The 23,617-nt window shown below is 37.0% G+C and overlaps 1 protein-coding gene across 1 annotated transcript in view; it reads right to left on the bottom strand.

Moving 5' to 3' along the window:
• Nucleotides 1-23,617, bottom strand: part of LOC126852579 (Krueppel-like factor 3) — a 279,045-nt gene that overhangs the window by 6,017 nt on the left and 249,411 nt on the right. The window contains exons 5-6 of the mRNA XM_050597529.1: nt 6,195-6,528; nt 3,481-3,689 (exon numbers count right to left, since the gene is read on the bottom strand). Of these exons, the coding sequence (XP_050453486.1) occupies nt 3,481-3,689; nt 6,195-6,528 (543 nt within the window). The remainder of the gene's footprint in view (nt 1-3,480; nt 3,690-6,194; nt 6,529-23,617) is intronic.

The following is a 23,617-nucleotide window of genomic DNA, read 5'->3' as shown; positions in this document are numbered from 1 at the left end:
TAATAATGATATAAAAAGAAATAGCAAGAAATCAAATAATTGATTTTATTATAATTTATTATTTATTTAAATAAAGTATGAAAAAAATAACTGAATATATTCTTAATATATTTCTATACGTAGAATATGAGTGTATTGTTCAACTCGTATAGATTATAATCAATTATAAATACATTTAAATTTATATCACTCTGATATATATTTATGTCTTTTTAAGAATTCTCTCGCGCTAGTCAATCAAAACCGGGATTCTAGCGGAAAACTCTGGTGTAGAAAATAACGAGCTTTAAAAGAAGCACATTGGCATTTCTTAATGCACGCGGACATACACAGCTGAGGGAAATGCGATAATTAAAGATACCCCGTAGATATACATGTTGCTATGTGATTTCTCACAGGTAGATAAGAAATTTTATGTATACGTTAATGGGCGTAGGAAACATCTCTAATCATATAATCGTGTAAGGGCGATTTACCGTGTGCTCATAATGAGCTATGATTCTCTACCTGTAATGCAACTCTCGTTACACGCAACAACGTGTGTCAGGTATGCTATTATTCGTCGATATTAAAAATAATATTAGGCTGTTATTGTGTTCCGTTACATCGTCAATGAGGCGCGTAATATGAACAACGTCCAACATGCATAAACAATTAATATTGTTCATTGCATTTCACCTTTCGACCTGTTATTCCCGCTTTGGGATCCACAGGTTTATTGAAAAGTTCTAAACGTCATAATTTAAACTCATAACTTTTAACTAAATAATTTATAAAAATTGTGTACATAATTTTTTAATCGAATAAAAATTATAGTTAATGGCGCAAGAAATATACATGCAGTAAACGGAGCAATGCATATTTAGAAATTTTAGTATAATATTTAAGAGCCTTAAAACGAATAATTATCAGAATAAAATATTTAAAAAAAAGAGAAATATTTAATAAAAATAGAAATAAAAATTATTGTAATGAGAAACAATTTGTGAAATATTTCAAAACTAATGGAATATGATATTGAAACTATGAATTGTTGGAAACTAACAAGCATGTTATTTCTTGACAAACCTCAATTTTATGATCGCTCCTATCGGCTTCGCAATGACAGTCATGATCGCGCGAGTGAGTTACAGCGCGGAAAAGGTAGAAATGACGGTAATCAATGAATTGGCATTTCCCACATTCAGGCAATATCAGCGTGTTAGAATGATGGCGGCGATTTGCCATTAGAAACCGGCGCTAAACCGATCGTTGAAACAATTAGTCGAAGCCAAGTACACAATCGAGTTGCACGTCAAGTAATGGTCTTTCGACTGTCGGCCGATCAAACTTCGTAAAACCGTCCATTATAATTGCATGCTAATGCGCGAATCATGTTCCGTTCTTCGCAAACTTCGAAGCCAGTTTCTCTTCGTGGAATAAAAAAAAAAAACTTATCAAGATATCAAGTATACCTTTCATATGTGAATACAGTTATTTAAAATCAATACTCTCTGGTACATATACTCAGCGCTAAACATGATTGACTTTTATCTCACGTCTGAATAAAATAAAATAAAGAATAATAATAAAGTAAAAAAAAATAATTAAATTCGGATATTGTGATAATTGTTTCAAGTTATTAAAAATTTTTAGTAATGCAGAGATCGCAAATTGTAACAGTAGAATATCATAATAATACTCTAGAAATAATGCATCATATATCATTAATAAAAAGATAAAAATTTGATTAATCTTGTTTGAAAAAATATTTCTAAATATTTATATATGTATATATGTGTATAAAATCTCGATAATAATATTTATCAAAAAAGGTATCAATGTTTCTCCTTGTCGAGCATTTGTGGGTTGAGAACCGCGATCGCGCTGCGTCTCGGTTGTACCATGGACCAGACAAAAGATCCTGGTTCTCACGACCACGCCCTCTCCCCGCTGCCGCTGCCTTCTCCAGACGGCGGCGGCGATGCCTTCACGAAGGTACCTATCCACCGGAAATTCCTGAAGCAACCACCGCCGCGCCGCGGTTGTGTATGCACACGGAATGGAACGGCGCGATCTCTTCCAAGTTCTCGTGACGCGGTAATAAATAGCCGGAGAGCCTGGATCTATACGCGAGAGAGGCGCCCGTACGAAAGCGGATAAAAGTGCGAGTTTTCTCTCCTGCCGGACAGAAAGGCATCTCTACGGCGACGTTACGGAACGGTATCGAATTTCCGCGAGGCTGTACCAGTCGTGAATCCTAGCGTGCGAAAGTCGGCGACCCTTGACCGTGACTCACAGGCCGCGGATCACGCGCGCGAAAAATCTTTGCGGAGAATAACATGATGTGTGCCTCTTATCTGTTATCCTGCAAAAGGGAGAGAGAGAGAGTCGCGTGTTCGAGGCTGATGTAAATTTGTAAAGCGCGTGAGGCAACACATGATTGAATCGATGGTTCTCATTAATTAGCTCTTCCATGATCCTCCGTAAATAAAAGCGCGTTTATCGTATAAGATAAAAAAAATCTATTCTCAGAACTTTTATCGTAATCGAATCCGCGTAATAAATCTCGCGTCGAGCGACTACCGGTTATGCGCCGCGTCCAATTTGAACACCTCGTTTGAGAGAAGCGCGTCAGCCTCGGTCTCGTAGATATTAAAAGGAATGCCCGATGACTAATGGTTCACCGTCGAGCACTTGACCCGATCGGGCGACAAGTCGTTAACTACCGGCCGTACGCTCAGGTTAAACATTATTATTATCATTATCGGTGCATGGATCTCACGGCGATATTTGGTAGCAAGGTTGCGAGCGTCGCGTCAATTTAACGTGGGAAGGCGAAGATAATGGCTCCAATCTATACGTAACCGAAGCTTCCTCCTCCTCTTGTACGAGAAGAAGAAGCCATTTCCACGTCCGCTCGAAGCATCACGCTATTTCGTTGAGGTCCCAGCTTGTGACGTGTAATAGCCATGTGACAATAACGAGATATGGTTGTTCTCATAATTAAATCAATTTCTTTTCCCTTAGCTTTCTTATCAGATATTACGCGCTCGCTGATTTCAAGTATCCTGCTATCATTGAAACGATAACGTCACCAGCGAAACCGCTCATGCGAGAGAAGGGACCGATGATAAAATGACGCGCGATTGTTCTGACGATTGCTGACGCATACGCGTGACTCACGATCGTACATAACGATCCTCGAGAATGTAGCAAGTTTGTTTCTTCGAATCGATTGATGTATTTAATCTTGATTAGCTTGCTTATCGTGTATTAGAATCGAGAGATTTATGATACAACACGTCTGTATGTATAATTTAACTAACTTTTTTTTACCCTTTTCTTTCTTTAATGCGTATTTAATATAGTGATATATCTCTTTCATCCGGAGATATATCTTTTAAATTTTGCATATTTTATTCAAATGCATTTTTCGCAATACATCCAGACTTTCCAAAAAGTATCAAAATTACTTGCTCAAAATTAAGACTAACTTACCAGTGTGGGTCCTCTTGTGCGCCTTGAGATGCGAGCTCTTCGTGTAAACCTTGTCACAACCGGCGACGTCGCATCTGTGAACCTTGCGTCTCTTCAGCGCGTCTCCGCAATCGCCATCGACACCTAAATTGGCGCCGTTTCCGCCAACGCCGGCATTTCCTCTACCACCTAATCCGATACCTCCCGGAAGCGGACGTTTCTGGAATGCGCTGAAATTCAAAGAGAAATTCAGATTATATACATAATTATCGACATAACATTTTTTTTACTTTATTTCTGAAAATTGATCTTGATGAGTATACGATTTTTCTCTATATTAATCTTATTCTTCATGCCTACAATAACCTGCTCAATAACCAGCTTTTGATTATGCATGAAAAGTAGTTAACGTTTTCGAAATGAAATACATGACTGAGAAAAGATGAGAAATAATATTCCACGTCGAAAAAAGTCAGACGCTATAAAACGGCGTAACATGCGACACACGGTGAATTATAAAAGAATCAGATGTAGGATCGCGCGTTTTCTTGCGACTCTAAGATTGCTTTCTGGTGTTCATAATGATACATCGATATATGTATTCTTGAGATGGCATTGATTACGACGAGCGACAAGAAATTCGTCGTTCGAAAAAGCACCAGTTGCTGCTATCAATATCAATTCCAATATGTGGAGAAGACATCTTCATCGACTGTTTTGCGCATGCATCGCTTGTTCCATCACGGATCATCTGTCATTCTTACTAGACATATAGCTGAAGAATACTATATGAGATTCGTTTTTAATATTTATAAAGTCGCTATTTTCAGTGTAATTTTATTCCTATTTTTGTTTATTTTTTTATTTCAAAATATTTTTGATATTTTTCTTATAAGATCACCATAATTTTAGTAAAAAATTATAATGATGTCAAAAAAGATGTCGAAAGATTAAGCATTTTCACTTCAAAATTTATTAAGAGGGACATAAAAAAAAGAAGAAAATTTAAACTGATAATTCTTCGCATTTTATAATTTCTACAATAGAGCATAGAAAATTTATCATTTCTTCTAATAATATAAATTTAAATCGGTGCAAATTAAAATTTTTCGTACTTATAAAATAAATATAGAAAGAGAGAAATTATTTCCATAATAAACAAAGTATTACTTGATCATTTTTAAATGAATGAGTTTCTAATAACACGTTGTTTACAAATGCAAAGCTTTCTTTTCGAGTCAAAGTGAGAGTCAAAATTATTTGCAAAAATTAACGTGTACAATTAAAGCTGGAAAAATCCAATTTAAAAACAAACCTTGCTATTTGTATCAACAATGACGTGATAAGGAGATCTAATAAGTCATTACTCAGTTGGAGTCATTATAAATCTGGCGATCTAATAAATAGACCAGAGTCCAACGGGGAAGTGTATTTATCGTAAAATATTAGTTCTCGTGACGGATCCTCCGCAGGGGGTACTGATATGCGGGCCTCTTATGCACATATATTCGTATCTATTCGACGTATAAAGAGATAAGTAGAAACGTACGTATAAGAAACAAGTTAAAATTTATATCAAACACGATTTGCAACCATTTTCTCTTTGTACGTAAAACAAAGCTAAATAATAAATTACGAGATATAACTATTAGCGTACCAAAATTACGAGAGGCTTGAATTAAAAAATTTTAATATAAAATCATTTCTTTGTGTATATATGATGCTTTTTGTAGGGTAGCGCTAAGTTTCTCACTCTTAAAAAAAATTGAGATCAAACGCAGAGTTCATGCGCGGTATAGGCAGGTTGATTTGCAAAAAGCGTATAATGAATCGGCGTCACGCTAATTGGGCGAAAGAAGCGGGACGAAATTACTTAGGCGCGTGCTCGAAAGAAATCGTGACAGGACGTGTAAAATGAGGTTTGTAGCGTGCACCGGGTGTCACGAGATTACCATGTTTTCTTGTACATGTTATATACATATATATATGTATGTGTGAGATGTCAAGACATGGTTTCTGTAAGAGAGATGGATCGGGAGACCTGGGTACAATGGAAACGACAGTCGCGCGAGTGCGCGCGCGGCGACAGCAAATTAAACGAGATTTACAGCGGGCGCACGATCTTGTCCTATTAACCCTGGACGTGCTTATGCATTCGATGAAATACGATTGAACGTAAGCATCGACGTCCGTGAATAAGTATTCCCCTCTGGTATCCCGCTGTTTTCGACCGATTGCGCGAAGCGATAATAAAGTCAGTCTTTGTATTTCGCAGCAAACTCGACACGTTTCTTCTGCGCGCTTATTCTGTACATCTTTTCCCCAACATTCCCACAAATTATCGATTTGAACACATTACATAGCGTGATAATGATCAATCGCGATTCCTTTTAATTAAAGATCTCAAATACAGAAAAATTCCGTACAATGTCATTCGCAAAAATGTTATAATATTTAAAAGCGAAATTGGTATGATTGTGTTATGTATATACGCGAAAATACAAGTAACATTGTTGATTATAATTAACTGGAAGAAACTTCAGGACATTAAATTATTCTCGCCCATCCATAAAGTAAATTCACTTCGCGATTAATCATTTAATTTTTATCATACATTCTCAGATACATAAACTTAACGCTATATCTTCAATATCGTCTTCTCGCAGCCTTTACGCAACATAAAATACACGCTTATGCTTAGATAGAGGATGCAACAGGTGAATAATAATACTTACTAAGAAGCCTTTATCCTCTGCAACGCGAGAAAGGCGGCGGAAGGGGAGATCGGGAAGACGGAATCGGGTGGTTCCATCACGCAGACCGATACGTCCCTCTCCCGATCTCTTTCCCTGTCCCTTTGCCTGTCCCTGTCTCGATCGCATTGCTCCCTTTCCCGATCTCGCGCTTCTCTGTCCCTGATCGCGGGCTCTCGTTCTTGTTGACATTCTCTCTCGTTCTCGCCACTTCTCTCCCGCACTCTCTCGCGCTCCCGGTTTCTTTCCCGGCTCCGATCTCGATCGCGATCTCTGTCCCACGCTGCTTCGCTCAACGATGGCAAGGATGGTGATGCTGCAAAAAAAAAAAGGGAAATATTTGTTATAAGAAAATTCTTACTTGTATAAATTACTTCAATTAGCTAAACATTCTGGTTGTTTTGACGTTTATAAATAAATTATTTATTTAAAAACTTATAGAAGTTTGTGTAGCAATATGCGCTATTAATCCAAGAATCCTATAAAAATCATTTATAACAAAAAACATAATGTATTACATAACAAAGGCGATGTTAATTAATATTCATTTTCTAAGAGGCCGGAAAGCTATCTTCGCAGAGTGGAAACCTATTTCCAAGAACCTATCGCTTAACTGATTATAATGATTTTACACGATTATGTGGCATCTCTCGCACCTTGTAAGGAACATATTATGTAATTGCTATTATCTGAAGTACACATCACAAAAGTTGGGGAAGGGAGAATCGTGATATTCCGGAAAGATATTAAACGCAAGCAAGTAATGGGAGCAATGATTGAAGTATATATAATTTCATTCAGCATGGGATATGCGTTTGCCACTTTGCGGGAACGTGCCATGGCGGTCGCAGGGTACCGTGCCCTCGATCCATCAGCGATCGAGGATCGAAGGTCGATGTCAGACGAGCACGATGCAGCTCGCGCAACCTCTCGCAGATAAATCAACCGAGTGAAGAAATGCAAACGTTTCTTGCGCTCGCATCCTTCCCGAGACGTAATTCCCCGCGATGGCATGTTATAAATCGCTTTATGATTTCTTTTCGCGAGGTTATAGGCGAGATCGACTTGTTTAAGATACTTCGCTTATCATTACGACGGATTCGCGCTCGCGTGTTCGGTACGATAAATAAATTCGCCTTCGACGTTTCCGCGGAATTTCGCGAATTATTGCGGTATTTAAACCGTGAGACGCCTCTACATAGGTACCTACCATCCTTTATGAAATTGGCAGCCACAGTTTATTACCGTGTTACATGGAAAATTGCGATTTACTTCGCTATCTAGAGAGTTTTGATGACCGTTGACATCGCGGCCGCTGCATTTCACTGCACTTTCTGCGATTTGTGAGAACGGGCCGACAAGCGTGTTAAATATCCGTGACATGCTGTTACTAATTAGCAGTCGCGTTAGCGGCGCGGGGCCAATATATTCGCATGATAGAACGAAAAGACGGCGGCGGTTTTGCGATATCATTGTTGATCGTGCTGCTGATGATATTTTGATCGTGCATGTCTTTCATTTGATTATAGAAATTGCCAAGCTGTAGCTCGGCCCACGTAATCGACATAAAACCATAATTTGCAAACTCACCTTGTTACGCGAGTATAGCTTGTTTTTGCTGCTAAACACGTTATTAGCACCGTGTAATTTTAATTATACAAAATCATCGAGTTTAAATTTCTAATTAAAAAATCCATATCTATAAAATTGAAATAATTAAAATAATTTTAACAATACAGAGATAATCACACAAATAAATTACATTGTTTCTTTTTTGGAATATGTTTAGAAATTGTATAGAAATTCTATTTTTAATTTAAATATCTTGGATTAATTATTGCTATATATTTATCATTGTAATACTTCGAATAACATTTGTCAAAATTTGTGTCTTCATTTTCAGAGAAAGAAAATTAAATAATAGAGTCTCTAATAGCTAATGTCTTAGCGAATTAATGAATTATAGTGCCATTGTATAGAGAGAAGTATATATAATATCTTCTTTTTCAACGAAAATCTATGTTAATGTCTAAATTGATTAGAATCGGTTCAACACACACACACACACACACACACACACACACACACACACACACACGCACACGCACACGCCACGCACACACACACACACGCACACGCACACGCACACGCACACACACACACACACACACACACAAAGTAATGCGATAACACGGGGTGCATGGTCGTAAGTTAAGCGGAACGTTCGTGCGGAACGATCACTTAAGCTGACGCGATATGAAATTTAATGCCTCGTCTTCACGAACCTGAACAGATATCTGAAACAGAGTTGAAACACGTACCGTTGCTGCATCGCTCTTATGTATTACGTGTCTCACTGTGCATCTTGACAAGCCGAATTATCTGAAATTAAGTAATATATGTCGTGCAACGCGTAATAAGATTGACAGCCAATTTCAAGAAGAAATTGTGGCGCAAAAAAGACGGATGTAATATATATAATATTCGCATTTCAAATTTTTCAACATTAATATATATGTATAAAGTTAAAGAAATATTATATTATTATCTATTTCTTGTATATTTTTGCAAATTATAATTTTATTTTTTCTTTCAATTACAATTTATATTTCTTTACGATTTTTTGTGAATAAAATATAAACTTTTACACATATTATATATTTATAAGAAATTGTAAAAATTCAAAATGCAATTTTTATGAAATACACCCGACATCTCAATTAAACATAATTTTCACAAAAGTTTAAAAAGTATCGTACAATAAATTAATTATTATTCAGCGCGTGACGAATATTATCAAAATGACCATTCTCACTACGTATATAATTCATTTTTCATTAATTATTTGTCTCTTATCATAGCAAAAACCTCATGAGCATCTTCGAATCGTATCGAGGAATCATTATGAATTCAGTCGGTCGAACCACGACGTGGTAACAGCGGTATTATTAACCGTAATTTTCGTGCGCCGGGCACGCTTAATTAGCCGCTGCTTCGGACACTTTTTCCTCCCTCCCTCCTCCGAGATCTCGTTCCGAACGTCTCGTTAGAGCCATTAACTCTTCTCATAGTTTTAGCCGAGACCTATGATCTTCGCTCTCTAATGGGGCACGCAGTCGTCACAAACAGAAACGATCTGACAGAGCTTGGTTCGTTGTTACTTCGTGTTTCATCCTTATTTTTTTTCTTTATTTTCATTCTCTTTTTCCGTGCCCTTTTTCCAACATATCCCTTAACATAAAAAATATATCGATATGATCGTGTTACTTAAAAATCGTGATAATGCAATCATTTAATTATGTTTCTGAAAAAAAAAATAGTTTTTCCGGTAAAAAGTTATAAATTTAAATTAATAAAATTTTTAAATTAAATTAACAAGAGTTAAATTAACGATTAAGGATATAGCAGAATAACGTACAGACAGTTTAAATAAATTAAGTTTAATAATTCGCAATTTCTTCTTATATACTATAATACTATTTTTATAAAGGAAACAAAATTCTTTAAAAATTAATTATTAATTTAATAATTAATTTTAATGAAATCTATACTAATCGTATTAAAAAATAGAATATTTTATTTTTTCTCCAAACTATAATATTTCCATTACTGTTAACGTTTTTTGATTATTGATTATTAAAAATCTTCGAGAAAAAAATATTTTCAATTTGTAGAAAACATCTTCAGCTGTTTGTTTGCTTAGCATATGTAGGAATGATGAAAATCCTTGTCTAGGCGTTCGCTTCCCTCGCCCACGTTAGCGCAACAGGGTTAATACTAAGCATTAGAGGTAATAATACTCGGTTTTAGCATGTTTCGCCTTCTCGTTTCACCTTCGTCTTTCTTCGTCTTCGCTCGCCCTCGTCCGCGTATGATCTTTTACCTCCCATGATTTTTTTCTCGCGCGCACGTATATCCGATGCTTTCGCGCGCCGAGGAACGTCAGGGGGTAATTGATAATGTTAAACGCCAGGGTTAATCCGCCGATTTATGGGCAGAGAGAGCGTGCGCGGCGTGGATTTTTTAGAATCCACCAAATTGAGGGATAATCGCCCGACATTAGTGCCTCGCCGCTAAAGATCGCCCGCGCCACGCCGGGCGCGCGAATCCAGAGGGATGATTGAGAGAGATAAGTGGCAGGACGGAGGTTACAGCGCTTCGCGTGTCCGGTGGCGGATAAAAGGGGGGGCCCCCGCTAATCCGCCAAGAAAAAGGGAGAGTACTTGAATCGACTGAGAGAATCGATCTCGAGATAGTCACGGCGCATGGCGTCGAGGATAAAGCGCCTATCTCATGACCCAAAGTCAAAGGTAGTCACTTGTTGTAGAATCTCGCGTTCTCAAATGACGTGGAATAAATCTCAAACAATAATTTGTATCCATAAATTTGCGCAATTTTTAATAAATATTAACATAATAATAAATATAAAATATATTATAAATATAAAATATTAAATATATATAAATAAATATAAAAAATATAATATAGATAAAAATATCGAAAATAAATATAAAATATATAATAGAGATAAAAATATCGAAAAGTTATAGCAATAGCAATGTAAATAATTATTATATTGTAAGAAAAAAAAAATATAAAATATGTTTCTTAACGGGCTAAGACGGGCTTTTCTTTCGGCTTTATCATTCGCGAATGGATCCGTCGTTTACTCCGGAGAATAACGTCGATTATCGCATATTATATAATCCAGCGGGTGGGCGCATTAGACGCGCGGAAATATATGCGTGTGCTCGCGTGCGCGTGCACGAATGGTAGGTGGGTGGACATGCCACCCGCGTCGCGGAACTCGTTAGGCGTTATGTGTTTTCAATTAAGTTTCCGCGAGGCCGCGTACGCGAAGCGCGCAGATTAGCGCGAGCGACCGGACTTGCGTCGATTAATCGCGAAGCGTTATTTCTCATTCCCGTGCCGCGGGGCCCGCCACGACGTTTAGAAATTTATTGACGGTGGTTCGTTCGTACAAAGTACCGGTTATCCGTCAGGTGCGAAGATAACGTGCGCGATAACGCTTATTCACATCGTGCCGCAAATTCATCGACGGTGAATGTTCGAAGTTGAAAAGGGAGATCCCACGAGACGATCGCGATAAACTTTTGCGCGAAGATACGAAGATTCTACGCGTTTCGTAGAAAAAAAAAAAACACCGTGAATGTATCCAAAGTTTACGCAAATTTTATCTAGATTTTACGATAAGTATGATAAATCCGGAATATGCTAAATACACATGTTTGTAGCAAATATCGATGCTAAAGGTACATGATTTCAAAAATTGTTTTATAATTTGAAGTGAAATAATTACTGTTACATTATGATGCAATGTTACAATGAAATTAAATCCAACATTATGCGCAACGAATTGCGCTCAATTCGCGTAAGCGGAGATTTCATTCTGGAAATAATTAAAATTTATTATTTCGTTGTATTAAACGACGACTTTAAACTACATCACGCAACCCTGTGGCGTAAACGCAAAATGAGAGATTATCTCTTTGTCAAGCGGCACATTAATGTATATTTACCATTATTAAGCGTCGCCTTGTGCACACTAAATGACAAAAGCGTAATTGCACTAGGCGAGGTGAAAGTAAATGCAGAAATGCAATTAAATATATGCCAATTCGTCAGTCAAGAGATCACAAAAAGATTTTAAACAAACCGAGATTCGTCAGATATATCTCTCTTTCTTTCTCGAATTTTCAAAATTAAATTTATTCATAAATTTTAAATCTCTTCTCTGGAAACAATAATACACATCTTCGTTAACGAGTATGTAAAATAATTAAAAAAATTATTGAGAGTGCGTTGACAGTATTATATCGGCTTCGATTAATGTAGGATGTACGTGTGGAAGGTATAATACATAATTTTTTAATAACCCGGAAGGGTATCGGAACAGCTCTGAAAGAGAATCGACCGCTCGTAAAACATGAAGGCGCAATGGCATCCAGATTAAGATATGCGTCGGCAGGTAATCGGTTCATGCACGCGTTGCATTAATCTCAAAGCTGTACTTTTACGACGCTCACTATTGCTGCGCGATAAATCGCGCCTTCGTTATCGTGTCCCCCGGGTTCGTATCCTTCTCCTTTTCCATTTTCTTTTTTTTTTTTTTTATACATATCGTAAATATCACGCCATCAAAAGTAATACGTGCGCATATGCATGCGAATGAGTTTTTGCAGTCGTTAATATAATACTTTTTATGCGCGCGCGCTCTCTTGCAAGACGTAAAAGAGTATCGCATAACGATAATAAAAAAGATCATGGTACAAGTCGTATATTACCATCGCGCCATGCACCCGTGGATGAAGCAATGCGCAACTTTAACTTTGTTTACCGAGATGAAAATTAAACGCACATTGCCATATATATCCTTACACTCTGTGAGAATAAAATCTTGCTTCAAAAAAAAAAAAAAAAATAAATAAATAATAATAATAATTTTTCAAGATTATTTTAATTCTCGACATTATTTTCACGTATCTTTATATATGATAAATCAAGTTCAGATCTAAAGTTAAAATACGCAATGACAATGCAAAAAGATTTAGAATCGCGGAGAGATATTTCAGGAAACAATACTCGTAAGAGAATAAAAATCAGCGTCAAAGATATAGATGGTTTAGAGTGAAAGCGCAGGAGTTAACCGTTTCGAAGATAAGTCCCTCGCGGGCAGCGTTCGAATTGTTCCACCCACGCTGATCGCACATAAAACGTCCGCGTGCAAGCGAGAAGAGCCCCAGAGTTCCGATGGACAGATGGATGAGCTCCGGCTCTCGATTCATATAAGAATCGTAAGATCGAAGAAACGGGACAAGACAAACACCGGTTAATTGGAAAACCGCTAAGATGGATGAATATCTTATTAGCCGGTAAGCGATGCTGCACAAGAGTAGATCGCAAGTAATGCTCTGTTGAACCATACGGGGACGGAAAGATTAGGAAAATGACGATCAATGAACAAATGCAGCTCGTCCGTCGCCGATTCTCGTGATTAATCGAGCCCGAGAAAACTGCCGCATCGGAATGCATTACCGACATAAAATGACTCACCAGAACCAGTCACGAATAATGGTATCAAAATAGGTGGTCACGAAAGGTCGAAATCCGTGAGCTTCGTGAACTTCGAATGCCATAAGTTATCCTCATTATAAATCCGCAGGCAATTACGAGTATAACGAATACTTCATTTTACAACTGCGAGTTGATTCTACTATGTTACCTACATAGTAGGATATATATTGAAAAACGATATCATTATTATAATGCAAAATTATTGCGATATGCAAATATTTATATTACATATTATACATTATATATTTACTAAATATCTTTTTAAACATTGACGTATTACGATAATTTTGCATTGTAATAATGATATCGTTACGTTTAATTCCTGTGACGATTCTTAGAGATTAGAAAAATTTTTTGACAAATAGACGAGCATGTTTCAATTCTTGACATAGTACCTTGTTTACGTACAAGTTAGCCTTGCTTAGATGATCAAAATTCACTAATAATTCAGCCTTCAATTATAGTTTGATTGCACAAAGGTAGCCTACAAGTTTAGCTTAAATCATACTGTACATATAGTAATTCAATCTTCTGTCAGCGAAATTCTTTTTCTAACATAATTGTAAATATAAAAAGAAAAATTATTTCTAAATTGAAATTCATAAATAAAATTTAACAAATCTCGAAGCAACTCTTCATATTTTTTTTTAAGCAAAGGAGGAAAAAATTCAAGTTGCAATCTTAAAAAATCTTGAATCAAATATAAATCACGTATTTCACGAAAATCCTAGTAAAATGAGAAAATTCCGAGATCTATCGAGAAATTCTAGTGGCTAAAAGCGGGTTCAGTTTAAATCCGCATCTTCGAGGCTGGATACGTTCCGTTGCGAATACCGGTCAACGTCAGTGATTACGGATATACGTCGCGGATCTGTCGTAACGTCCGTTTGCACCGAAGGAAGGTGTATAAATTATGGACGCGGAGGTGCCGATACTTGATAAATCTATCGACGGGTGATAGACGAGCCGAGGCGGCGCGGATCGGCTATGTGCATCGCAGCGACAGGCATGCACTAATGCATGCAGCACGTCCTTAGCTGCGCACCTTCACCCGTAATCGTCTTCGGGGTAAGACACGTGGACGACAGCGCTAAGTCCCTTTTCTCGATTCGCTCCTCCTTCCGCGCATCGGCTCTATCCTTCTCCCTCTCTTTCATGTGTGGCATTCGAGATTGCAGGAACCCCGGAGGTCAATCTCTCAAGGCTCGATTACGCGTATCGATGACTATTAGGCGCGGTTTATTCATGGCTCGACTGGCCAGCTCTGCCTCGGTCGTAGTTCACTTCGCATCGCGATAACCCCGCGTCACTCGCTGAACTAGGAAGGACTCCCAAAGGATGGATGACAGCTGATTAGAAGGGAAATAGAAGAATATTGAGAATTAATTGGCTCACATACAATCAATGAATAATGAGAAAAAAATTGATTCTTTCTTCAAGACATTATAATCTTTAATTATAGCTTCTTCCTAAATTTTTTTTTTCAATTTTCAACATATTGATATTTTTATAATCAAGCTTCGAAAAAGAAAAGACCGATGTCTTATGCAAAACATCCATAAATCAAGAAAATAATAATAGTTCTAAAGCATTCTGTATATACTGCAGATTTAAGACGCAATGATTGCACAAGTATTAAATAGGTGGTATTCCGAGACAGTTATAATCCGCAGTTATAAAGAAGTTCGCATCTTTCATTGCACGTCAAATAATGTTTATGATCGTGTAGAAGGATTACTTCGCACCGTCGATGTCCAGATGTTGTTCCATTTATGCGAAAGATTGCACAGGTGGAACACATATTGCATTAACGTACGATGAAGATTCAATTGTTACGTCGAAAATCTACATACAATCATTGGTTATCTTAAATATCATCCGCAATAATAAGTTGCAACGTCAATGTTTAACCTTTCGGCGAACATTTGATAAAAAAAAAAATTATAAAACTTTTCAAAGATCTAACTTGATCTCACAATTACGTCCCATAGTATCCTTGGATAAAATCAAAACACCATTAAGTAATCGACGTTTGCTAGTGGTTTTATCTTGATAGATTCACCCATCTGACGTAGTAATCAATCACAGGCAAAGCCTTCACACAATATCCATAGTATAATATTCCTTCGATATCATCTAACAGTAGCATGTTTTTTGCAACGAGTGTCAACATCTCTCACAGTGCGTAGTATTATATATAATATTTTCATTTTGTTTTATTTTATTTTATATTTTTTATGTTATATTTTATTCTATATTTTTTATTTTTTATTTTATTTTATATTTATATTATTTTATAAATTATAATATTAATAATAATAAAAAAATCATTGAATTTATCAAAAAAATTCTCAGCATGTTTAATTTTCGAGAATTAGCGTAGACGTGTTTCACCTATCTGCGTGTGTTCAATTAAGAGAAAAACGAGACGGAAAAAGAGCACGTGCACGTCACGTTCGTGCAACACGCCGCGCGGATTTCTCCGGGTACACGGCGGTCAATAAATTTGCGATTTCTTTCTCGCGAGGAGAACCATTCGCGGCTCTTCCCATCATCCCACGCCCGCGCCCGCGGTCATCCCTCGCCCTCGGGACGACTTCTTTCTCGGAGCATCGCGGTGAGATCGCGCGCGATCCGGGAAAAGGACGGCGCGATTACAGGGATAATAAATTAACGCGCACGACCTTATCGAGGCATATAATTCATCACAGGGGTTACGTGCACGCGTGCGCGACCCGACTCCGGCATCGTGCGCCGACCCGATATGGCTGTTTTGCACATTAACCTCGTAAAACCCTAATGGCACTCGATCCCTTACACCTGTAATACGGTATATGGCGGGCGATGTGAAAGTTCGGAGCACGGAAGGAGGCCTGGAGTCCTGGACAGGGTAAACGCTCGTTAGGCCGAAGACGCGCGTCGTTAGAAGAACGATGTATTCCCGGCGTACTCCTCTCTGTCAGAGAGATAATGACTTTCCGTTAAAAAATACGCTGTAATGATATTAACCCTTGACTTGCGACGGGCGTTAATAGCGCTTTCTTGTATTAATCTATTATCCTCTTATATTTCACGCGCGAAGAGTGTGAAGATACTCGTAGTACTATTAATCATAAGGGATGACATTTTAAGCTTAGAGATGCAAGTGTTTATAAATAATATTGGGAAAAAAATGATAGATTAGAGATATGAACGATTCTATAAGGCATTAATTCAATAACCACAAAAAATTATTAAAAATTATTTTATATACAATTATACCAATAATTAATACATCAATCAATTTATTAAATTAATTAATTTAAAAATATGCTTTTTAGTATAATTTATATATAAATAACTAAACAATTCCGTAATAAAATTATTAAAAAATATTCTACTGTTCTCCCCTTCAAAAAATATTAATAATGTATTAAAAAAAAAAAAAAAAAAAAATTATAATCCGGATCATATTTTTCCTTTACATGTCAGAAATCAATCATCAAGTTAATCTTTTATATGGGAAAAATTAGATTGCGGTTGATGCAACAGAATGAATACAAGTCGCTGCAATTACGGAGTAGGAAATGGGCGTTATCGATGTACGTAAACAGCAATCCGACTGGGAAATAAGTCTTGTAGTGGATTACGACGGTCATAATATCCACAAATAGGAATAGCTCTACATAGAACATAGCGCAATCATTCCCCTTTCGCGATTCATTAGACATTTTGAAATATCGATCGATGTCGCAGTGTTCGACAAGATATCTCTGAACGCACACGAATTTTCTAGAATTAATTTCATCTAATTTTAACATACGGAAAAGAGCAGTTTAAGATCGATTCGGAACAATCTTCGATTCAGTTCAACCCTTCCCAGTATCAATCGTAACATCCGAGTTAAGAACAAAGAGGAGTCGCGACTCCCGTCGTCTCATGCAATCTATCTTAACGCGCTCGTGACCGATCCGACGGTGTCTCGACCTTTCTGTCCATAATCGTAGCCACATCCACCAGAGATATTAAACGCAATGCCGACGGGCATTTGTCTCGCTGTTGACGCTTTTCCGCCCGCTCGCTGCCATTTACGGGTTCGGAGGAGAAACAAAATTGCGCAACATGGCGCACCCGCGAGATATTCCGTCGCGTCGCAAGTTAACGAGGCGTGCGATATGGACAGAGGATAATTAATTAACAGTTCGACGTAGAGCCAGGAATACTCGACCGCGTCCAGACGCGTTCTCTGCCGACAGAACTTTCTTAACCACGTTTGCGTCTTTCCATGAATACTTTCAACGTCAGTTGAGTAAATGTCTGGCCGATATCGTTCCATGAGACCGCGGATAAAAATCGCGAGCAAATACAGCGATGAGGATGATATAAGAGAAAATATATAAGGAATATTTAAAATTCTGTATAAATTGATAAAATATTTTTACGTAGTTATTTCTCTTCAATATTTTACAAGAGACATCTCGAGAAAAATTGCTAGTCTCGCTTGATTTATGGAAGCGTATATTCATCGGGACGTAAGAAAAAATGAATTCTATCGGCCGGACTTATCGGTCTTGTAAATCCCGTTTAACGAATAAGAGATCTCATTACATGTGATACATCAACACAAATCACACTAACCGATAATCCGGCCCGACCTTCGTTCGCAACCTGTAGATCGCCATTGCGGCGCAGACGAGCGGCTATGTGGTAAGGCCGCCGTATCTACGAGCAGCGGAATACATTATCCCCGAAGATTAGTGTGCGAACGATACGAGAAAAGGCATGTACAGCGAGCGAACCGGAGGTCCATGTGAGTACGGCACGAGTGGCGATCTCCGCCTGGTAAATCGTGAGGTACGCCAGAGTAGGCGTCAGATTTGTGCTTCTAATTCGCGTAAAATGTATGCTTCAGAACCTAGTGATTCGCATTGAAATCATCTCTTTGAAATTTCGCTTGAAACAACGTGACAATTACGATCGGGGAGAGACTTGGTGAAGATTCCTAGAGTGAAGGATCTCAAGGGATTAGTAAATATTTCTTTAACAGCTCTTTCGACGTGTATAAAGGCATAAATTGTGGGAATATAGTTATTTTATCGATTTATGATATTTCACGCAACAATATTCACAAAATTATCTAAAACATAAAATTTAATACTTATTAAATATCTGTGTCTTGTTTTTTTATATGTCTGTGTATAGGTTTATGCAAAAATTTTAAAAATTTTTCCGATAACATATATTACGAAAAAAATTCTCTTAAGAATGTGCAGAATAATTCATTTAGAAATTCGCGTGCGAAATTAACTTATTCTAAATTAATTCAAATTTATTCTAGATTATTTCAGACAATTAATCTACGCAGATCCCCAAAAACGTCATAAATTTAATTCTGCATTAATTCAACATAGCTTCTGGTTCTTTCAAATTACGCAATTAGTCTAAACGCTTCCGGGGATTAATAAAGAGAAAACAAAACGAAATAAAATCGCCCATGTGTGTCGATATTCCTTCCACCGTTACGGTGAAATCCTCCTATTTCTGTCTCACTTCAATGGCAGCTGTACCGTTCGGTACGACATCATCCTCAACGTTAGCGTAGGAGTACCACAGTCGGATTTACACGTACAGGTGCATCGTCGACCTATGTAGGTACAATACACGATGCGGGGCAAAGCGGCGATACGGCCGTGCCCCTCATGTCCCACGTTTTATTCAAGTACGACGCGGGGACCGGACTCGCTTTGCGTACACGCGTTGCTGGAGTGCAAGTTAAACAACTATTCATAAATATCGTAAAGCGCCGTTACTGATGGCCGCATACGGCGCTCTCAGGGCCTTCCTCGCCGTCATAGCAAGCCAGTAAATCCTCCCGGCGGCCGACTATACGTCGACGATCGTGCCGTACGTTAAGCGGATCGCCGGATGATTCTCTTTCGCGAGAACACCTGACGCGGAGAGAATAATGATTGGCCGCACAAACGGGAAGATATTCAGGGGCATCGACCGTATTAATTTGACGATTTTTTTTTTATAATGAGAATATTACATCGTTAAAATATGTTGTGGAATTATTATAATTTATATAAATCTCTTCTTTCTAAGATGTCATCATTAAAGTTATAACAGCGCTATTCTTTAAGCGCAAAGTATCTTATACGCATATTTTTTTTTTAATATAAAAGGAAATATTTTAAAAGATAAAACATGATAGATATTGTAAATATATTCAATTAAATATATGCATATAATAATATTCACTTTCAATCGTTCTTTTAGTTAGCATAGTAGTTTTCTTTTCTTAGCAAAAAGGGGAAATCTATTTCACTCATCATATGCTCTATGAATATACATCGTAAATTGTATAACTACCACCTTTGGACAGAAGACCCCATTAACCCAGTATTAATTGGTACAATTTGCTCGCCACTAAAGCTCACCGCGTTACGGTTCACTAATGCACGCTTGATCTCCCATCATGATACCTTAATGTAAAAATCGCATATGAATCTACGTTCACGACACGTCAAAGTTAATAGATTTAATCGAATAATCGAGGAAGCAATATCGAGGCTACCAATCTCATTTCGCAGGCGAGGTCGCGTGCTTGCGATCGACATAATTCACGGCCGAATGAACGTCGATAACAAGCCCGGACTGATTGACGGCATCCAAGGAACACACGGACAGTCGTATACGTCGCTTTTACTCTCTGACATATGCGCGCCGTTTCCACGTGTGGCAGGTGGAACGACGTCAATATAGCACACTAGTCCTCGAATCAGCCAGCGGCCGAATGCAAGAAAGTAGGCAGCTTTCACGAATATCACCGATAACAATTACGAAAAATAAGAAGCGACAATATTACATTTGACCGTGTACTTTGAATTTGAGAACAAGCTCTCCTCTATTAAAACAAAAATGCGTTCAGGATAATCTTGGACACGCGATAATTGTAAGTTATAGAATAAAACAAATTTAATTGAAATACTCGAAACAGAAAACAGTCATGTCATGCTAATTTTATAAATAACTATAACAATTTTGTACGATTTCTATTTTAGAACACACGAGAAAATTCAAGTTTATCTAATAATATTTTTTGTCAATGATTAAAATGTTGATGAAAAAAATATACGTTAATTCTACGACGGAATTCTACGACAAACGCAAAGCGTTTATAAAAAAAATATCATATTTTTGTCAGAGCTTTTTAACATTTGAACTTTACGATATCCGAACTCTGGCGGCGACTTTACTGCACGTTATTCATAATAATTGCGCGTTGAATGCGCTTGTAACATGCACCCGTCCGCGGAAAGCGCAATGAGAAGATACTTTGAGAACAGCTCGTGTTATTTGATTAATAACGATAATATTTCACGCGGCTGATAATTATTATTCGGCTGAACCGTAAACACACGGCATATCGCGCAACTTTGCTGCCGCGAGAACTCGTGCAGTGTCTTTTTCACGTGGTCGTGACTCCCAGGGGCACCCCCTTCTCGTCTCGATTTTACACCAACATCCCCCTCCCCGCCCCCGTGCGCGGAAGAAGCACGAAAGACCTTACGTTCCCTTAATTTGTCACGGACCGGCCGGTTGCGAAACCGACGACGGCGCTGGCCGCGCAATCGCGCTCTTGCGGTTGCCCTGGCTTTCATAATGCAAATTACGATCGTTTCGTATTGCCTTTGAGAAAATGTTCCGGCGAATGTCGTCGCGCGCAGGCCAGGGTATCGCTTTCTGCGAACCCTTAAATTACAATTGTGCCCGCTCGCGTGTTTCATAAGGCGTGTATTTCGTCGTCATGCACGTCGCATAAATCGCCAGGCGAGAATTGCATAACGTTGCATTAATAAACTACCGAGTTATTTAATTATATTTAATATGTTCTTTTCCGCGTATCTCTCCCGATAGAATTTAATAATTGTATAAAACTTATATATTTGTACGAAACGTCTCTTTGGCAAGATTTTTACTCGTAATTTATTTTTTGCGATACCAATGTTGCGTTTACAAATCTGCCATCAGACAAAAATTTTAATCGCCATTTGAAGTCACTTGGATATATGTATATATAATGCTACGTGAATTAAATTAAACGAGTTTGCCGCTATAATGTACATGAGGGATGCATAGAATTTAACCTGAATTTTATATTATAATGAGCAAAAACGCGAGTCATGTATTATGTGCTATCAAAATTAATTTAAAAATAATAAATTAAAAAAATTTTGAACACTATCGTATAATTACAATGTTGTAGATTTTGCTTTCACAGAAAAAGCTTGAATCGTAATGTCTCTACATCATTTTTAAATTACCTCGTAGATTAAAGTTAAAACAGACGATATTATATTCGAATCGAAATAAGTACATAATTCTCTCAAATTGGGAAAGGACAGTTAAATAGAAAAATATTGTATAATAAATTAATACTTATTAGAAATTATTATCTATTATTATATTAATTATTTTTTACACGACTCAGAAAATATAAGATAAGTCACTATGAAATATCTAACATATTGTTTAAGAATATTTGGCGCAAGTTATGCATTACATAAAAATTATATTTTTTTTTAAATTGCAAAGTCAAACTTGCAAAATCCAACATGGAGAGATTTACTCGTTGTGATAAAACTTACCGCTGTTAACACATTTGCACGTCTGCATGAATTATAATTACTAATCACACATTAATTATCTCGTGTAGGATGTCATGTACGATTTGCCGCTAAACAATATCGTAAATTAACTGGTCTTCAGCGCGAATGAGGTCGAACTTAAATCGAGGGGCCTGACATAAAAGAGCGAAGTAAAAAAAGCCGATGATTCTCTTTTCAAACTGACGGCAGCACATTGCCACACAACAGTATCCTTTTCATTGCATCCTCCGCGTGATAGTGCGTTGCCATGTAATCTCAGTCGCATCTCTGATTTCAATCTGCGCGCGCGTTTTTACAACGGACCGCACGCGAACGATCTACAAATCAACCCCGTTTCTTTTATTCCGTCCGACAAGTAAGACCCTTACGTACATACACACGCATACGTTGCGTAATTCACACTGATTTACATTGCCAGTCGAAAGCCTGAGATTGCGCGTTAGAATTATGCAGAGGCTGCGGCTTCTGAAAGAAAAATAGCAAGCTTTTGTATGATACGAATTTTATCGAAAACGAAATAATCTCGGTATGATTTTTTTATAGGTGCAATAGAACGCAGATTTTTGCAAATTTTTTGATAAATCGGATGATTAAGAATCTACTCATTTGTACATTAAATGTATATATTTAATATACATATGTATTATATCTGTTATTTTATCACATTGTATATCATTGTATGTTAGAAAAATAATATTATTAAAATAATATTAATAAAATAATATTATTAGAATAATATTATTTTAAAGTTTTAAATGTAATATTTGAAAAGGACTTACTTATAGATTTCTCTTCAATCATCTTAAACTTTAACATGCACTTTATCCGTTTAGCGAAAGCCGTTACTTATTCTTTTTTATTCTGAATAAACTGAAGATTGATTAAATTAGGCCAATTAAAAAATACCATCCTTTGCCTAATAAATTTCATTCCGGAGCGACGTTTCAGTCACGCATTGATTTTTATGTCATAAACCTTGTGGATTTCTTTAGAAACAACCCCGTTCGATCATCATTGCACAATTCTCATGAGATACGTATGTGCATAAATGTTTTATGCCCGTAAATGGTTGACTTCTTCAACTCGCTGCGACTATAATCTAATTAATTTTTTATCGCTGATTGATCGATGTTAAGATTTGATTAAAGCGTTGTATTCCCATTTCTTAAAATTCAATTATGATTATTCTGCGGACGGATTTATTTAAGTCTGTTATATCATAATATTAAATACATTTTACTATAGGCAATGTTACAATATTTGTCAATACAGTGTCAAATAATAAAATGTATTATATTACTCTGATCATAAATTACTAATAATTTCCCATAAATAAACTAATATTTTTCCAACATTTAAAAATGAAACAAAATTAATAACAAGAGAAAAAAAACAGATCTCACGAATTCTTCAAGAATTATATTCATTTGGAGCAAATAAAATTTGGAACACGATAATTTTGTAGTCTATATATGTATGTGTGTGTCTGTATTCTTATACAAAAATTCTATCGTTGTAAGAATTCTAAAAGAGATTCCTTACACTTTGTCAGATAAACAAAAGAGGGATATACTTCTCACAACAGAGGCTATAAAATTACTATAATTAATGGTATTAATTAATGGTAATTTCGCAGCTTCTGCTTACAACGTGTGAGAA

Source organism: Cataglyphis hispanica, chromosome 10, assembly GCF_021464435.1.
Source record: "Cataglyphis hispanica isolate Lineage 1 chromosome 10, ULB_Chis1_1.0, whole genome shotgun sequence".
Lineage (NCBI taxonomy): Eukaryota > Metazoa > Arthropoda > Insecta > Hymenoptera > Formicidae > Cataglyphis > Cataglyphis hispanica.
This window is presented reverse-complemented; position numbering and strand designations above follow the sequence as displayed.